The sequence below is a fragment of the Penicillium verrucosum genome (assembly GCF_028828655.1).
Source record: "Penicillium verrucosum strain IBT 35672 chromosome Unknown utg000004l_segment0_segment0, whole genome shotgun sequence".
Taxonomy (NCBI): Eukaryota; Fungi; Ascomycota; class Eurotiomycetes; order Eurotiales; family Aspergillaceae; genus Penicillium; species Penicillium verrucosum.
In genome coordinates this window covers 1,300,498-1,315,992 of record NW_026643213.1, presented here as the reverse complement: position 1 = coordinate 1,315,992, position 15,495 = coordinate 1,300,498, and the positions used below count along the sequence as shown (strand labels likewise).

General features: G+C 28.9%; 3 protein-coding genes across 3 annotated transcripts; 2 read left to right on the top strand and 1 right to left on the bottom strand.

Moving 5' to 3' along the window:
• Positions 1-1,026: 1,026 nt before the first annotated feature.
• Positions 1,027-3,137, top strand: N7516_009941 (S53 family peptidase; the record flags this gene model as incomplete). The annotated part of the gene is made up of 3 exons (XM_057222660.1): positions 1,027-2,522; positions 2,574-2,856; positions 3,027-3,137. 3 exons carry the CDS (start codon positions 1,027-1,029, stop codon positions 3,135-3,137), a joined length of 1,890 nt encoding a protein of 629 aa, XP_057069881.1.
• Positions 3,138-3,195: 58 nt separating this feature from the next.
• On the top strand, positions 3,196-4,109 carry rpnL (proteasome regulatory particle lid subunit rpnL; the record flags this gene model as incomplete). The annotated part of the gene is made up of 2 exons (XM_057222659.1): positions 3,196-3,762; positions 3,831-4,109. 2 exons carry the CDS (start codon positions 3,196-3,198, stop codon positions 4,107-4,109), a joined length of 846 nt encoding a protein of 281 aa, XP_057069880.1.
• Positions 4,110-4,374: 265 nt separating this feature from the next.
• On the bottom strand, positions 4,375-5,716 carry N7516_009939 (uncharacterized protein; the record flags this gene model as incomplete). The annotated part of the gene is made up of 2 exons (XM_057222658.1): positions 4,375-5,419; positions 5,511-5,716. 2 exons carry the CDS (start codon positions 5,714-5,716, stop codon positions 4,375-4,377), a joined length of 1,251 nt encoding a protein of 416 aa, XP_057069879.1.
• Between the last annotated feature and the right edge of the window lie 9,779 nt (positions 5,717-15,495).

Below are 15,495 nucleotides of genomic sequence, written 5' to 3'. Positions count from 1 at the left end.
AGCTTCCAGCCTTATTTGTGACTGGTGATTGGCACTGAGATACAATCCCCCACATTCACTTTCTTTTTAAGATTTATATCAATCACTTCGGGCTTGAAATCCAAAATAAGTATACGGATATCCGTGGAAAGTTGGAATATATATCAAAGCCGATCCCACATCCAATTACCAAAACCACCTCCTTTTTGTTTCCTGAAGTGATGGGCCTCAGACCTCAGATTGACGATAATCACGGCAGCTTCATTGTGACGTCGATCATCCCGCATTTTACGGAGGTCGGAAATCAGATGATCCGACTGGATGTTCAGGCTACAAGGCATCAACTTGACTTCGTACTTCATCTTCCAAGGTTGTTTGTACTGTGCCACATTGATTATGTTATCATGGTAGGAGAAAGATTAAATACAATGACAAGTTCCTCTAACTGAGAATATGGCAACGATCAGTTTGTTGTATTTATTTTCTATTGCCAATGTTGGATTCTAAGTTTGATGGCACGATATAGACCCATAAGGCTATTGCTAGTCTCCCGATGGATTTGATAGCCTTGAGGGATGCGAGCATACTCCTTTTTTTGCATGGGGGGGTTATACAGCGGGAGCACCGGACTGATATATTGCAACATACGGTTTTACTCAGTTGTACGAGCACTTCGAAGCTACCCAGATGATACCACGCACGAGGTCGTCCCGGCTAAGAAGCTCCCTGTATCCGGCCTTATACATACCACGGGATCTAACTCCCAGAGAGCCAAACAGAAACATATAACCCCAGGCCGATGGACTTAGGCTCGGTAGTTGGCAGATCTCGGTGACTATCATGTTGGTGTGCAACGTTGTACTGGTATCAACGTCATACATATCCGTTTAGTACTTCGGATAGTTTTGATCACTTATCAGATGATATCCAATCTCTTTGTAAACGTCGATGTATTTCTTACTCGCATAGAAAGGGGTATATTTACATAGTCTGATTGCTCCAGCCTGATATTTATTCACCGTGCTTGTTTAGCAAGTATTTAACAAAATGAGACTTCAATTTCCGTTTCTTCAGGCCCTAGCCCTTGTGCTATGCTATATCCAGTTGGCCATCGCTGTCGATTCCAGCCATCAGCAGGTTGAACAGCTAGGCAAGGTACCGGATGGCTGGTCAAGAGGGGGTAGACCACAGGCCTCCAAAATCATAAATTTCCGACTAGCAATGACCCAAGATAACGCTGGAAAGTTCGAGCAAAAGGTCATAGAGCTCTCTACACCAGGCCATGCGAGCTATGGTCAACATATGAGCAGAGACGAAGTGAGGCAATTTTTGAGTCCATCTCCTGCCGTTTCAGACCGGATTATCGCATGGCTACGGGCAGAAAATGTTCCAGCCAGTTCTATCAAGCTAGACGGCCAGTGGATCTCATTCACAGTTCCAATTTCGCAGGCCGAGCAGATGCTGAAAACAGAGTTCTTCTACTTTCATCAACAAGACGAGGAACGCACCGCCATTCGAACTCTTGGTTATTCTGTGCCTAAGGATTTACATCACCATATTCAATTGATTCAGCCTACAACTCTATTCGGCAACCTTGTACCTCAACGAAGCTTCATTTTCAAACCGAAGGTAGTGACTTCCGAGCAGCTAGCCGCTGGATGCGATGTAACTATCACACCAGACTGCCTTCGGGATCTGTATGGAATTGATAACACAACCACCAGGCCCGAGTGGCGGAATCGACTGGGGATATCTGGTTTCCTGGAACAATATGCTCGCCACGCTGATTTCGACGAGTTTCTGCGTCGTTACTCCCAAAGACACACAGACGCAAACTTCAGTGTCGTCTCGATCAACGGCGGCCAGGATGATCAACTCTCCATGTCTGATAGTGTCGAGGCAAACCTAGATGTACAGTACTCCATTCCGCTGGCGGATGAAGTGCTAGCAACATTTTATAGTACCGGGGGACGCGGCCCTGTTGTCCCCGAAATAACTCATCTAGACGCTACCGAATCATCAAACGAGCCATATCTTGAACAGCTACATTACCTCTTGAATCTCCCAGATGAAGAGCTCCCCGCGGTGCTTTCCAACTCGTATGGAGAAAACGAGCAGAGTCTTCCACCGTCGTATTTAAACGCAACTTGTAGCTTATTTGCCCAGCTTGCTGCCCGGGGTGTTTCAATACTTTTCGGTAGCGGGGATGCTGGGCCGGGAAGTTCTTGTGTGAGAAATGATGGAACGAATCAAACCAGATTTCTCCCTGTATACCCAGCATCCTGTCCATTTGTTACAGCTGTGGGTGGAACATACGGCATCAACCCCGAAAGAGCGGTTTCCTTCTCTGGAGGTGGCTTTTCAGAGGTCTTTCCTCGTCCCCAATATCAGGACCAGGCAGTGAAAGGATACCTTGGTCATCTTGGAAGTCGATGGAATGGACTGTACAATGCTACGGGAAGAGGGTATCCCGATATATCAGCCCAAGCCGCCAATTTCATCGTTCGAGACCACAGCGAGTGGATCTCGGTCGGCGGTACAAGGTTTGTCTTTTGACAGATTTTTAGAGAGAACAATGAACTAACTGCGTACAGTGCTTCAACCCCAGTGATTGCGGGTATTGTTTCTCGGCTCAACTCTGCCCTTATTGCGCAGGGTAGGCCTCGAATGGGGTTCCTAAACCCATGGCTTTATAGTCAGGGGCAAACAGGGCTCACGGATATTGTTCTAGGCAGCTCCACGGGCTGTGAACGAAATCTAGGTGATGCTCGGGTACGGAATGCGAGCTGGGATGCCACCGAAGGGTGGGATCCGGTGACAGGGCTAGGCACACCCTTGTTCCGTACACTTGTGAAATTGACCTTGTCAAATGACCATGTGTAGACATATGAATTGGAGTGATATATAGCTATTTCATATATTGAATCATGCAGCAGTTCTAATAGTCCAGCAAGCAAGAAAACAAATTAAATAGCCTGGCTTGTGGTAGTAGTAAAGGGTCAACGTCCAGATCGGCGATTATTAAAGTGCCCACACGTGACTGAAAGCTGACCGCCTACAGCAGCTCCGTCATGAGCATCGGAATGTCACCAACAATCATCAACCAAAACTCGAACCCTCTATCGTCTCCGCCGTTTCAATTACTGTCTTCGTCATAATCCGGCTAGACTGCCTTATTCCCTTTCAGCATTGTCCTGAACCCACACAGCCTCCACCATGTCCGATCTACAGTCCCTTGTGTCAGAGCTCCACGGTGCTATCGAGCGCAAACAGTTCGACGCCGCCAACGACCTCCTCAGCCGTTCCAAGCGAGCTCTCCTTCTGCAAAATGCCCTGATTCCGACTTCCTCCACACCTCCCCAGCTAGTCGTCCTTGCCCGCCAAGTCCTTGAACTCGGAGCACTTGCCTCCATCCGCCAGACCGATGCCCAGCTATTCACACGGTACTACCAGCAACTGCAGCCATTCTACGATCTTGAGAGACATGCCGGTCTGCCCGGGCAGAGTTCTTCGGAAGTCGATTTCAGCACGAGCCAACGCAGCAAGATTACAGGACTGTATCTGCTTCTTCTTTTGAGCATGGGCGACAGTGCCAACTTCCACACAGTGCTAGAGGGATTGGTGGAAGAGGCGAGCTTGAAGGGTGGCCGTGTTGAGGACGATGCGTGCATCAAGTACCCCGTTGAGCTGGAGCGCAACTTGATGGAGGGAAGCTACGACAAGGTGTGGAGAGAGACGAAGTCCGAGCGTGTTCCGTCGGAAGACTTTGGTCTGTTTTCGAATGTAAGTTGCATGCGTGCTCAGTTCGCTATTTGATGTGTCTTTCATCACGCATACTAATCAAAAGCTAGGTTCTCATCGGCACTATCCGCAATGAAATCGCAGGTTGCTCAGAGAAGGCATACCCCTCCCTCCCCATTTCCAACGCCAAGAACCTCCTGTTCCTCGAGTCTGAGGGTGCAGTGATTGAATTTGCCAAGCAGCGCGGCTGGATCCTCCGAGACGGCCGGATATACTTCCCCGTTGAGCCCGAGGCGACTGCTCGGTCTGAGAAGGATATTCTGGTGGCTAGCGGCACCGTTATTGAGAATGCTTTGGGTTATGCTCGCGAGCTGGAGACTATTGTCTAATTAAACGCTCAATGGATCAATGGGAACGATATACTCTCTTCGGATATGCTTTTTCTTTCTTGTCCTCGGGCGCGGATGTACTTGTATACCTGTCGCTTATGCATCTGCTTTCTCTAGCGTGTTCATGACCACATTCATGTTAGAATAATTTCGGCTTACGAATTTTCAGTAGTATTTTAGCCAACTCCCGGGTGTAGACTACCAGATGATAAGGCCGCAGCATCAAGATGGACTTCCAAATCGGCATGGCTTCTTTTTTATTTGGCTATAGATCAACAGTCCAAACACAGAGCCTGCGATCATAGAAACTGCTCGAGACGCACAAAATCTTAGAAGACTGAGTCGTTCCCTGTCCACCCTCCCACACACCACTGGCATAATTCATACTCTCATGTTCGGTAAACTTCGCCAGAACCTCAATCCCCCAATTCGGAGCCTCATCTTCCTGCTTGCACGTAACCCGTACAAGCCTCGTCCCAGCATGCATGCAGCTCGCCAGCACCAAAAAGCGGTACTCAGATACATTAGACGGGCCATCCGAGGCCGGAATCCTCGTTGTATTTAGCAATTGCAGTCGCCAAACCCCACCATCCAGCCCCTGCTCAGCGAGAACCTCTCCCTTCCGCGTAGCATGATACACACGAAGACTCTCGTCATAGCATCCCGTCAGCAGAACCGGTGCATCATCAACCAAGGGAACATCAAGAGGCAAGATAGCAGTGACACCAGCAGTGTGGTGACGAGCTCGATCATCATGCTCGAGCAGCATGGGCGGGACATGCTCATCTGGATCTTCCAACTCGGTGGTATTATCAAATCGGCGCGTGTGCAGTGAGCCGAAGTCATTACCCGTGAACATGAACGGGATCGCAGCTGGGTTCTGGTTCTGCGTCTCGGTATCTGGGGTTTCTGTGCTTGTTGACAAAGCAACAAACCAGACTTCGATCATCTGCTTGGCTTCGTATGTGCCCCATTCTTCTACACTCTCTTCTTGATAGATATCGCCCTCGGTCCCGAAGACGGCTGTCCGGCTATCTGAGAATGTGACGGCGAAGCCATCTGCTGTTGCCTGGGGGAACCAGTTTTGCGGTGCCCAGGCGAGGAATAGTGCCGGGATTGATGGGTCTTCGTGTACTTGCTTTGTCCATAGTTGGGTGATGCTTGGGCTTGCGGATGCGTCTCTCGTTGTGGATACTTGGAACAAAGACACTGAACCCACGCTGCTTGCAATTGCGAACAGGTTTTTGTTTCTTGGGTGGAAGTGCAGGTCGAACACTGCGTATGGGACAGCAATTCTTTGGATTTGGGATCTAAGAGCTGTTAGAGTGGCTTCGTTATGAGGGTGTTATACTCGTTCTCGGGCTGTCTGCGAGGTAACATGATTGATTTTGGTTGGCTTACAATGATTTGCTAACAGGGTCTAATTTCCATAGTTGGAGACTCCCAGTTTTGGACTGCTCGATTTCTCCATCTTCTGTTTTGTTCTCTGATAGCAGATAGGTGCCCACGATGAAATGGTCTGGGGCCTCGGGGCAGAACTCTAGACAACTGGGTGGCTGGTCTAGAAAGACTGTAGTCACTGATTGGGGGTGTTGGATGCTTGTCATTTTGATTTAGTCCGAGGTTGGAATGATTCTAGGCCTTGCAAATCTCGGAGTTCAGTGATGGACTCCGGAGGGGCAGAATGTGGCGTCTGGATATGCCCGACAAGATGACGGCAGCTGGGGTCTATGAAATATCCAGGTTGCGGGACACACTATTTTCACTCTGATAATGCACCGGCTGAAGGAAATGGGGCCCTTTGACGAGCCAGTTGCTCTCGGATTGTTACTTCGATAGGCTTCGGAGTAAAAAAAACCACATTGTGGGGCGGTGAGAATCCACCTTGAAGTCAAGGATGTCGCCTCTACGGGGTACAGTACGGAGTATAGTCTGGATATGGACTGAATATGTATAGTTGTCGTTTTATATGTGCAGCTACGGAGTGGTATTGCCCAATTCGGAGTATCCAACCAATAAAGCCTCCTGTCCATAGTAATTTCCTAGAGTCAATACCACATTGTAGTCCCTATATATAGTTCCTTACTAGGATTACATGACAGAAATCTGACGTATTGAAATGTATGGGCACCACGGCTGATAGTATGGAGAACTCTGTATTTTCTATCTGAGTAAAATCCACTGTTTCTGTGCGGTTCTTACTAAGCTTGATTACATAAGGCATATCTAGTACTCGAAGTCACATGATCTTCCATCTTCCATGGTGAGATTCTGTAAGGATCGCATGGTTTTCAATTGGTTGACTAGCTGCGTAGGCATTACTTAATTCCATAATACTTGCCAAGCCTTTCTCTCGCGTTAACAAGTTTGTTGTGCGCTTAGTAACCCTTGGCCAAGCCAAGGTCCACTTGCCTAAGGCATATAGAACTAGACCTGGCAGTGACCCTCCGGGTGGTCCATGATCTTGGACCCTCCACTCGCCCCTCCGAGGGTCAGGGTCTGTAAGAATATACTGGTTTCAGGTGTAAGGCCTGTCAACCGGGTAAGATACGTTGGCTTGGGAGAAGGAAACAAAGGTGTATTGGGCTACGTGGGCCAAGACTAATTCTTGCTAGAATTCAGGGGGTCCCGGGGGGACCCAAGATTTAAAAGAAATGTGCGTGCTAAGGCTCGGCACCGATCAGGTGACGAACCCCGTACGATTCATATACGTACTAGAAACTTCTATAAATATATATATCGCCTAAGTTCCTATTTTACCTTTAAAAGGACTGTCGACCAGAATGACTCCTTGCCCGTCCCGTCATTACCAGATTTTCTCTTTGTATATAAGCAGGACCCACTTCTTGCTTATTAGTAAGCACTTAGGGATATATAGAGAGAAGACTTTGCACTTCTCAATAACACACTCATTTTACCACTTGCTCGATATAGTAAGATCTTAGTATCAAGTCACTTGCCCTATTCCTTCGTTCGATAGTTATAAGCCCGGTTAGCTAGTAACTCTTCTTTATAAGATTACTACTTAGTCGCTTATCTAAGCCTCTAATAACCCCTAATACTCCTAAGTAAGAAGTACGTAAGAAGTTAATAGGTTAAAGTACTAGATAAAGTATAATCTAATCTACTTCCTACCTCTTTCTTACCTCTAAATAATATAAAGAATAAATATAGTAATACTAAGATATTACTCTTTTATAATAATCTTACTTTCTTAGATATTAATTATAGTATTTATAAAAAAAAGATAATTTTTAGATCCTCGCTTTAGTAGTAAACTTAATTCTTAGATATAAAGAACTCTAAATAGAGTCTAAAAGTATAATAATATCTAAATCTATTAATTTAAAAAAAAAGCTAGATTTCTTCTTTAATAAAATCTAAATAATTACTTAAAACTAATAAGAAATATACTAAAGATCCTATAAATAATTATTTACTTAGTAAAATATTTATAGATTATAATACTAATTATTATAATTATAAATAAGATTTATTAGATTACTAAATTATTTAAATATTATTTAATAAAATTTTTAAAAAGAATAAAATACTATCTTTCTTTAGAATTATAAAACTTAGTAATTAATATAAGAGATATAAAAGAGCTTCTTCGAATACTTTAAAAATACTTCTTTTTTATTAATAAGATATAAATATAACTTATTAAAAAATAATAAAATAAGCTATTTTTTATTCTAATTAAAAATACTAATATTAATATATAATTATTAAAAGTCGAAAATCTCTATATAAAATATAAAATAATAAAGATAGATTTTATAAAGTCTAAAGAAAATATTATTTATAACTTTTTATAAGTATTAATATTTTATAAATTATAGTTCTATTACTAATAATATATTAAGATATTTATAATAAAATAATAAACTATTTTTATAAGTATTATTAATACTTATTATTTTAAGTAAGTACTTTTTAATAGAAAGAAACTAAAAAGTAAAGCTTTATAAAAAGTTTTTATAATACTTAATAATAAATAGGAAGCTAAATTAGCTATTTCTTTTATTAATTAAATAATCTTTTTATTAAATAAGATTTTAAAAAGATAGCTATAATATATATATAAAAAAAAGTACTTTTTTATTATATATCTTTATTTTATTAAATTAATAAGACTAAATAACTAAAAACTAGATCTAATTATTATTAAAGAATTAACTATTAATATAAAAAAGTTAAATAAAAAAATAAAAAGAAAAACTAAAAAACTTCTTATAAAACTTATTAAAGAAAAAGATATTATTTAGTCTTACTATATAAAGATTAAAAAAGATAATAAAAAGTCCTTCTTAATTATATTAAATAGTTTTTAGTTAAATATAAAAAAGTAAGTTAAGATATTTATATCTTTTCTATTTATATCTTCCTAATAGATATTACTTATAATACTATTTTTATAAGATATTTTTTCTTTAATTAATACTATTTTTTTAATTAATCTAAGATTATCGATTAAAGATTATTAGTTAATTAATTTAGCTACTAATAAATATATTATTAATAATAAGAGTTTTTTTATTAAATTTAAATCTCTTAATAATTTACTAAAGATTAATAATATAATAATTAAGCTTTATAGAATAAATAAAATCTAACTTTAGACTATAAGCTACTTTAGTAATCCTATAATTTTTATTTTATTAAAAATAGAGTTTTTATTTAGCTTTTATTATAATCTTATTTTAATTATATTTATAAAATAAAAAGAATATAAAACTAATTTTAATAAATTTATTATTATTAATAAAATAACTAGAAAGATCTTCTTTTATTTAAAGAAGATTAGTAACTTCTTTATATTTTTTTAAGTAGATTTTATATTCTTAATAATATTTACTATTATATTATTTAATATTAAATATTCTTTTTTACTATTTATTTTAAAAATAATAGCTTTTTAATAGTATTAATATCTTAATTATATATATAATAAATAAATTTAATAACTTATTTAAATAATAAAAAAAGTATAGATTATTTTATTTATAATTATAAAATATAAATTAGAGCTTTATAAGACTTATTAACTCTCTTAAATACTATAATAGGTCTTATATTATATTTAAAATATAAATTTTAATCTATTTAGCTAAATATATTTTAATCTTATAATATTATAAAAGACTTATAATAATAATAAATAGATCTTTTATTTTTATCTTAATAAGATTTATTTTTATTAGATATAAAATTATAAGTAAAAAAGCAATTATTAGAAAGTAATTATTTAATTTATTTTATAATTATAAATTTAATTTAACTTACTAATTTATATATTTTAATTAGATAATAAAATCTTTATAAATAAAGATATTATCTATTTTTTATAAAAAAATAGGATAATTATTTAATACTCTATTATTAATACTCCGGAATAGAATAATTTCGCTAAGTAATCTAAAAAAGTAATTATTATTAGAGTAAAAGTATTTCTTAAGAATTTATAGCTTTCTAAAGAATTCTAGCTAAAAATAGTTTAAGTTATTATATATATATTTAATAAATTATTAATAAAATTTAATTTAAGAAAATAGATTATTCTATAATAAGAATTTTATTATTAGAGAATAAATACTTTTATTCTTATTAATCTTTTAAACTTATAAATTTATAATTATTATATTTATATAAAAATTTAGAAAATCTTATAATTAAATAAGATATACTAATATATAAAGATAAACTATTTAATTAAATACTAAGTAAATAATATCTAAAAAGTTTAATTCTTTTAAATAAATAATTATAAGTTTATTTATAATACTATTTTTAATAAAAATCTAAATTATAAAAAATACTCTTTAGAACTACTAAAGATTTATTAAAAATAAATAATTAATATTATTAATAAAAATAAATTTAATATAAAATTAAAGCGAGCGATTTATTAAATAAATATTATATTAATTATATAAAATAATCTTTAGAATAAAGAGTAAGATTATACTTCCTAAGATTCTTTAGAATAAGAGTAAGATTATATTACTAAAAATAAATAAAAAAAAAGATCTTTAATACTATTATATAATATCTTTATTATTACTAAGTATTATTCTTTTATTAGAAAGTATTTTATAAAGCTTATAACTAATTAAAATCCTACTTTTATAAAGTAAAAAAGCTTCTTTAATTATTTTACTATTAATAACTATATTTTATATATTTATTATATTAAATAATAAGTCTTTTATTATAATTATTTTAAAGAAACTATAAAGATAGATTTTATAAAAGTAAGATAATTAAGATATAATATTATTTTATTAAATATAATTAGATTAATATAATTTATTAGTTTAATAAATATCTAATATTTTTCTTAAAGTTAAAATATTAAAAACTATTACTCTACTAAAAATATTTATTTAAAAAGATATTATATTATTTAATATACTTTAAAATAGATAATAAAAATAAGTCTATAAAAACTTAGATATAATAAGCTATCTTATTTATAATAGTTTTAAAAATAAATTTAAACTAATATTTATAATATTTATAATTAATCTTTTAATAAACTATTTTTAGCTAAATAGATATTAAAATAATCTTTTTTAGAGTTATAAATATAAAAAAAAATATTTAATTATCTATTTATTAAAGACTTTCTTATTATTATAAGACTTAAAGCCGAATTAATTAAAATAAGAGAAATATATAAAATAAAATTATATTTATAAGATAGAAGTATTTAAATACTTTTTTTAATCTAGATATTTATCTATAAATTTAATAGTAATAGCTTTTTAATTAAACTAAAAGCTAAGATTTATATAAAAAATAATCTTTAAATTATTAACTCTAAAGAAAATAAAATAATAACGCTTATTATTTAAATAATAAGAGCTATATTTATATTTATTATTATATTTAATCTTAATATAATATAATTTAATATTATTAATATATTTCTAAATAATAATTTTAATAATATTATTTATATTTAGATATTTAAAGACTTCTATAATAAAAGTAATATCTAGAGATTATAGAAAATACTTTATAAATTTAAAAAATTATTATATTTATAATAATAAAAAATTATATATATATTTAAAAAGTTTAGATTTATTTTTATATTTAAAAACCTTTATTTATTTACTAATAAAAATATAATTATCTTTTTTATATAAATAATATTATTATTATCTTCTATTAGATAAAATATTAATAAGTTTTTTAATTAAAATAAGATCTTAAAAACTATTAAGAGTTTTATAAAATAAAAAAAACTATTTAATTTTTTAAGATTAAGATTCTCTAAAATACTATTAAATATAAGCTCTAGCTTTATTAGGATTTATATATCTCTTTTATAGCGACTTATTATAATCTTATTTATAATTATAAATATAAAATCCTATTTTTAATAAATAAAATAATAAAGTTTACTAAAATAATAAGTAAAAAATAGATTTATAAATACTAATAAAAGTTTAGTTTTACTTTTTATTTAATTATTATTATTTATTTAAATATAATAAAGATAGCTAATTATTTAGCTAAGTTTCTTATAAATCTAGATCCTAAGTATTAAAAGATAATAAATTAATTAATCTAGTATTTTTATAATATCTAGTTTCTTACTTTTAAATACTATTTTATATATTCCGTATCTACTCTCTTTTTCTTAAACGATACTTTTTTTAATAATTATATTAATTAAAAAAATTCGGAAGGCTTTCTCTATAAACTTTTTAGAGCTATTATTAATTAAAAGATAAATAAATAGAAGATAATAATAATATTAATTATAGAGATAAAGCTATTTATTATTTTAAAAGCTAATAAAATAATTATATAGTAAAAGAGGCTTTTTTATATAGTTAGTTTTAATTATAATATTAGACTTTTAATTAATTATAATAACTAATAAATTATAGATTTATTTACTAGAAAGTAGCTATAACTTTATACTAAGTTATAATATATTAATATTTATTATTATTAGCTTTATTAGAAAGTTAATAAAAGATATATTATAATATAGTAAGTAGCTATTATTAATATATAAATAAATAGTCTTATAAAACTCCTTTTAAAGTAAGCTTATAAAGTATTTATCGAAGTACTTAGGCTAGTTAATATCTAGTACTTAGTCAATAAATAGATTACTTAATAGAAAGAACTTTTAGAGTATTAGAAGGTAGCTCCTAGGGAGGTATATCGACTAGAATAACTCCTTACCCGTCCTATTATTACTAGATTTTCTCTTTATATATAAGTAGGACCTACTTCTTACTTATTAGTAAGTACTTAGGGATATATAGAGAGAAGACTTTATACTTCTTAATAATATACTTATTTTACCACTTACTCGATATAGTAAGATCTTAGTATTAAGTCACTTGCTTTATTCCTTCGTTCGATAACTAGCCTAAGTACTTCGATAAATACTTTATAAGCTTACTTTAGAAGGAGTTTTATAAGACTATCTATCTATATATTAATAGTAGCTATCTACTATATCGTAATATATCCTTTATTTACTTCTTAATAAAGCTAATAATAATAAATATCGATATATTATAACTTAGTATAAAGTTATAGCTATTTTCTAATAAGTAAATCTATAATTTATTAGTTATTATAGTCGATTAAAAATCTAATATTATAATCGAGACTAACTATATAAAGAAACCTCTTCTATTATATAGCTATCTTATTAGCTTCTAAAATAATAAGTAGCTTTATCTTTATAATTAATATTATTATTATCTTCTACTTATTTATTTTCTAATTAATAATAGCTTTAAAAAGCTTATAGAGGAAGCCTTCCGAACTTTTCTAATTAATATAATTACTAAAGAAAATATTATTTAAAAAGAAGAGAGTAGATATAGAATATATAAGATAATATTTAAGAATAAAAAATTAGATATTATAAAAATATTAGATTAATTAATTTACTACTTCTTAATATTTAAAATTTAAATTTATAAAAAAACTTAGCTAAATAATTAGCTATTTTTATTATATCTAAATAAGTAATAATAATTAAATAGAAAATAAAACTAAGCTTTTATTAATATTTATAAATCTATTTTTTATTTACTATTTTAATAAATTTTATTATTTTATTTATTAGAAATAGGATTTTATATTTATAATTATAAATAAGACTATAATAAATTACTATAAAAAAGATATATAAATCCTAATAAAGCTAGAGTTTATATTTAGCGATATCTTAAAGAATCTTAATTCTAAAAAATTAAGTAGCTTCTCCTATTTTTTAAAATTTTTAGTAATCTTTAAAATCTTATTTTAATTAAAGAATTTATTAGTATTTTATCTAATAGAAGATAATAATAATATTATCTATATAAAAAAGATAATTATATTTTTATTAATAAATAAATAAGGATTTTTAAATATAAAAATAAACTTAAGTTTTTTAAATATATATATAGCTTCTTATTATTATAAATATAATAACCTTCTAAATTTATAAAATACTTTTTATAATCTCTAAATATTACTTTTATTATAAAAGTCTTTAGATATTTAAGTATAAATAATATTATTAAGATTATTATTTAGGAATATATTAATAATATTAAATTATATTATATTAAGATTAAATATAATAATAAATATAAATATAGCTTTTATTATTCGAGTAGTAAATATTATTACTCTTTTTTTTTAGAGTTAATAGTTTAAAGATTATTTTTTATATAAATCTTAGCCTTTAATTTAATTAAAAAAATTATTATTATTAAATTTATAGATAAATATCTAGATTAAAAAAAGTATTTAAATATTTCTATCTTATAAATATAATTTTATTTTATATATTTTTTTTATTTTAATTAATTTAGCTTTAAATCTTATAATAATAAAAAAGCTTTTAATAAATAAATAATTAAGTATCTCTTTTTATATTTATAGTTTTAAAAAAGATTATTTTAATATTTATTTAGCTAAAGATAGCTTATTAAAAAGTTAATTATAAATATTATAAATACTAATTTAAATCTATTTATAAAACTATTATAAATAAAATAACTTATTATATTTAAATTTTTATAAACTTATCTTTATTATTTATTTTAGAGTATATTAAATAGTATAATATCTCTTTAAATAAGTATTTTTAATAAAGTAGTAGTTCTTAATATTTTAATTTTAAAGAAAGTATTAGATATTTATAAAACTAATAAATTATATTAGTTTAGTTATATTTAATAAAATAATATTATATTTTAATTATTTTATTTTTATAAAATCTATTTTTATAATTTCTTTAGAATAATTATAATAAAAAACTTATTATCTAATATAATAGATATATAAGATATAATTATTAATAATAAAGTAATTAAAGAAGCTTTCTTACTCTATAAAAATAAGATTTTAATTAATTATAGGCTTTATAAAATATTTTCTAGTAAAAAAATAGTATTTAATAATAATAAAGATATTATATAATAATATTAAAAATCTTTTTTTTTTATTTATTTTTAATAATATAATCTTACTCCTATTTTAGAGGATCTTAGAAAATATTATCTTATTTTTTATTTTAAAGATTATTTTATATAATTAGTATAATATTTATTTAATAAATCGCTTATTTTAATTTTATATTAAATTTTATTTTATTAATAATATTAATTATTTACTTTTAATAAATCTTTAATAATTCTAAAAGATATTTTTTATAATTTAGATTTTTATTAGAAGTTATATTATAAATAAATTTATAATTATTTATTTAAAAAAATTAAATTTTTTAGATATTATTTATTTAATATTTAATTAAATAATTTATTTTTATATATTAATATATCTTATTTAATTATAGGATTTCCTAAATTCTTATATAAATATAATAATTATAAATTTATAAGTTTAAAAGATTAATAAGAATAAAAATATTTATTCTTTAATAATAAAATTCTTATTATAGAATAATTTATTTTCTTAAATTAAGTTTTATTAGTAATCTATTAAATATATATATAATAGTCTAGATTATTTCTAGCTAAAGTTCTTTAGAAAGTTATAAATCTTTAAAAAGTATTTTTATTTTAATAATAATTACCTTTTTAGATTATTTAGTAAAACTATTCTATTTTAAAATATTAATAATAAAGTATTAGATAATTATCTTATTTTCTTATAAAAAATAGATAATATTTTTATTTATAAAAACTTTATTATCTAATTAAAATATATAAATTAATAAATTAAATTAGATCTATAATTATAAAATAAATTAAGTAATTACTTTTTAATAATTATTCTTTTATTTATAGTTTTATATCTAATAAAAATAAATTTTATTAAGATAAAAATAAAAGATCTATTTATTATTATTATAAATCTTTTATAATATTATAAGATTAAAATATAT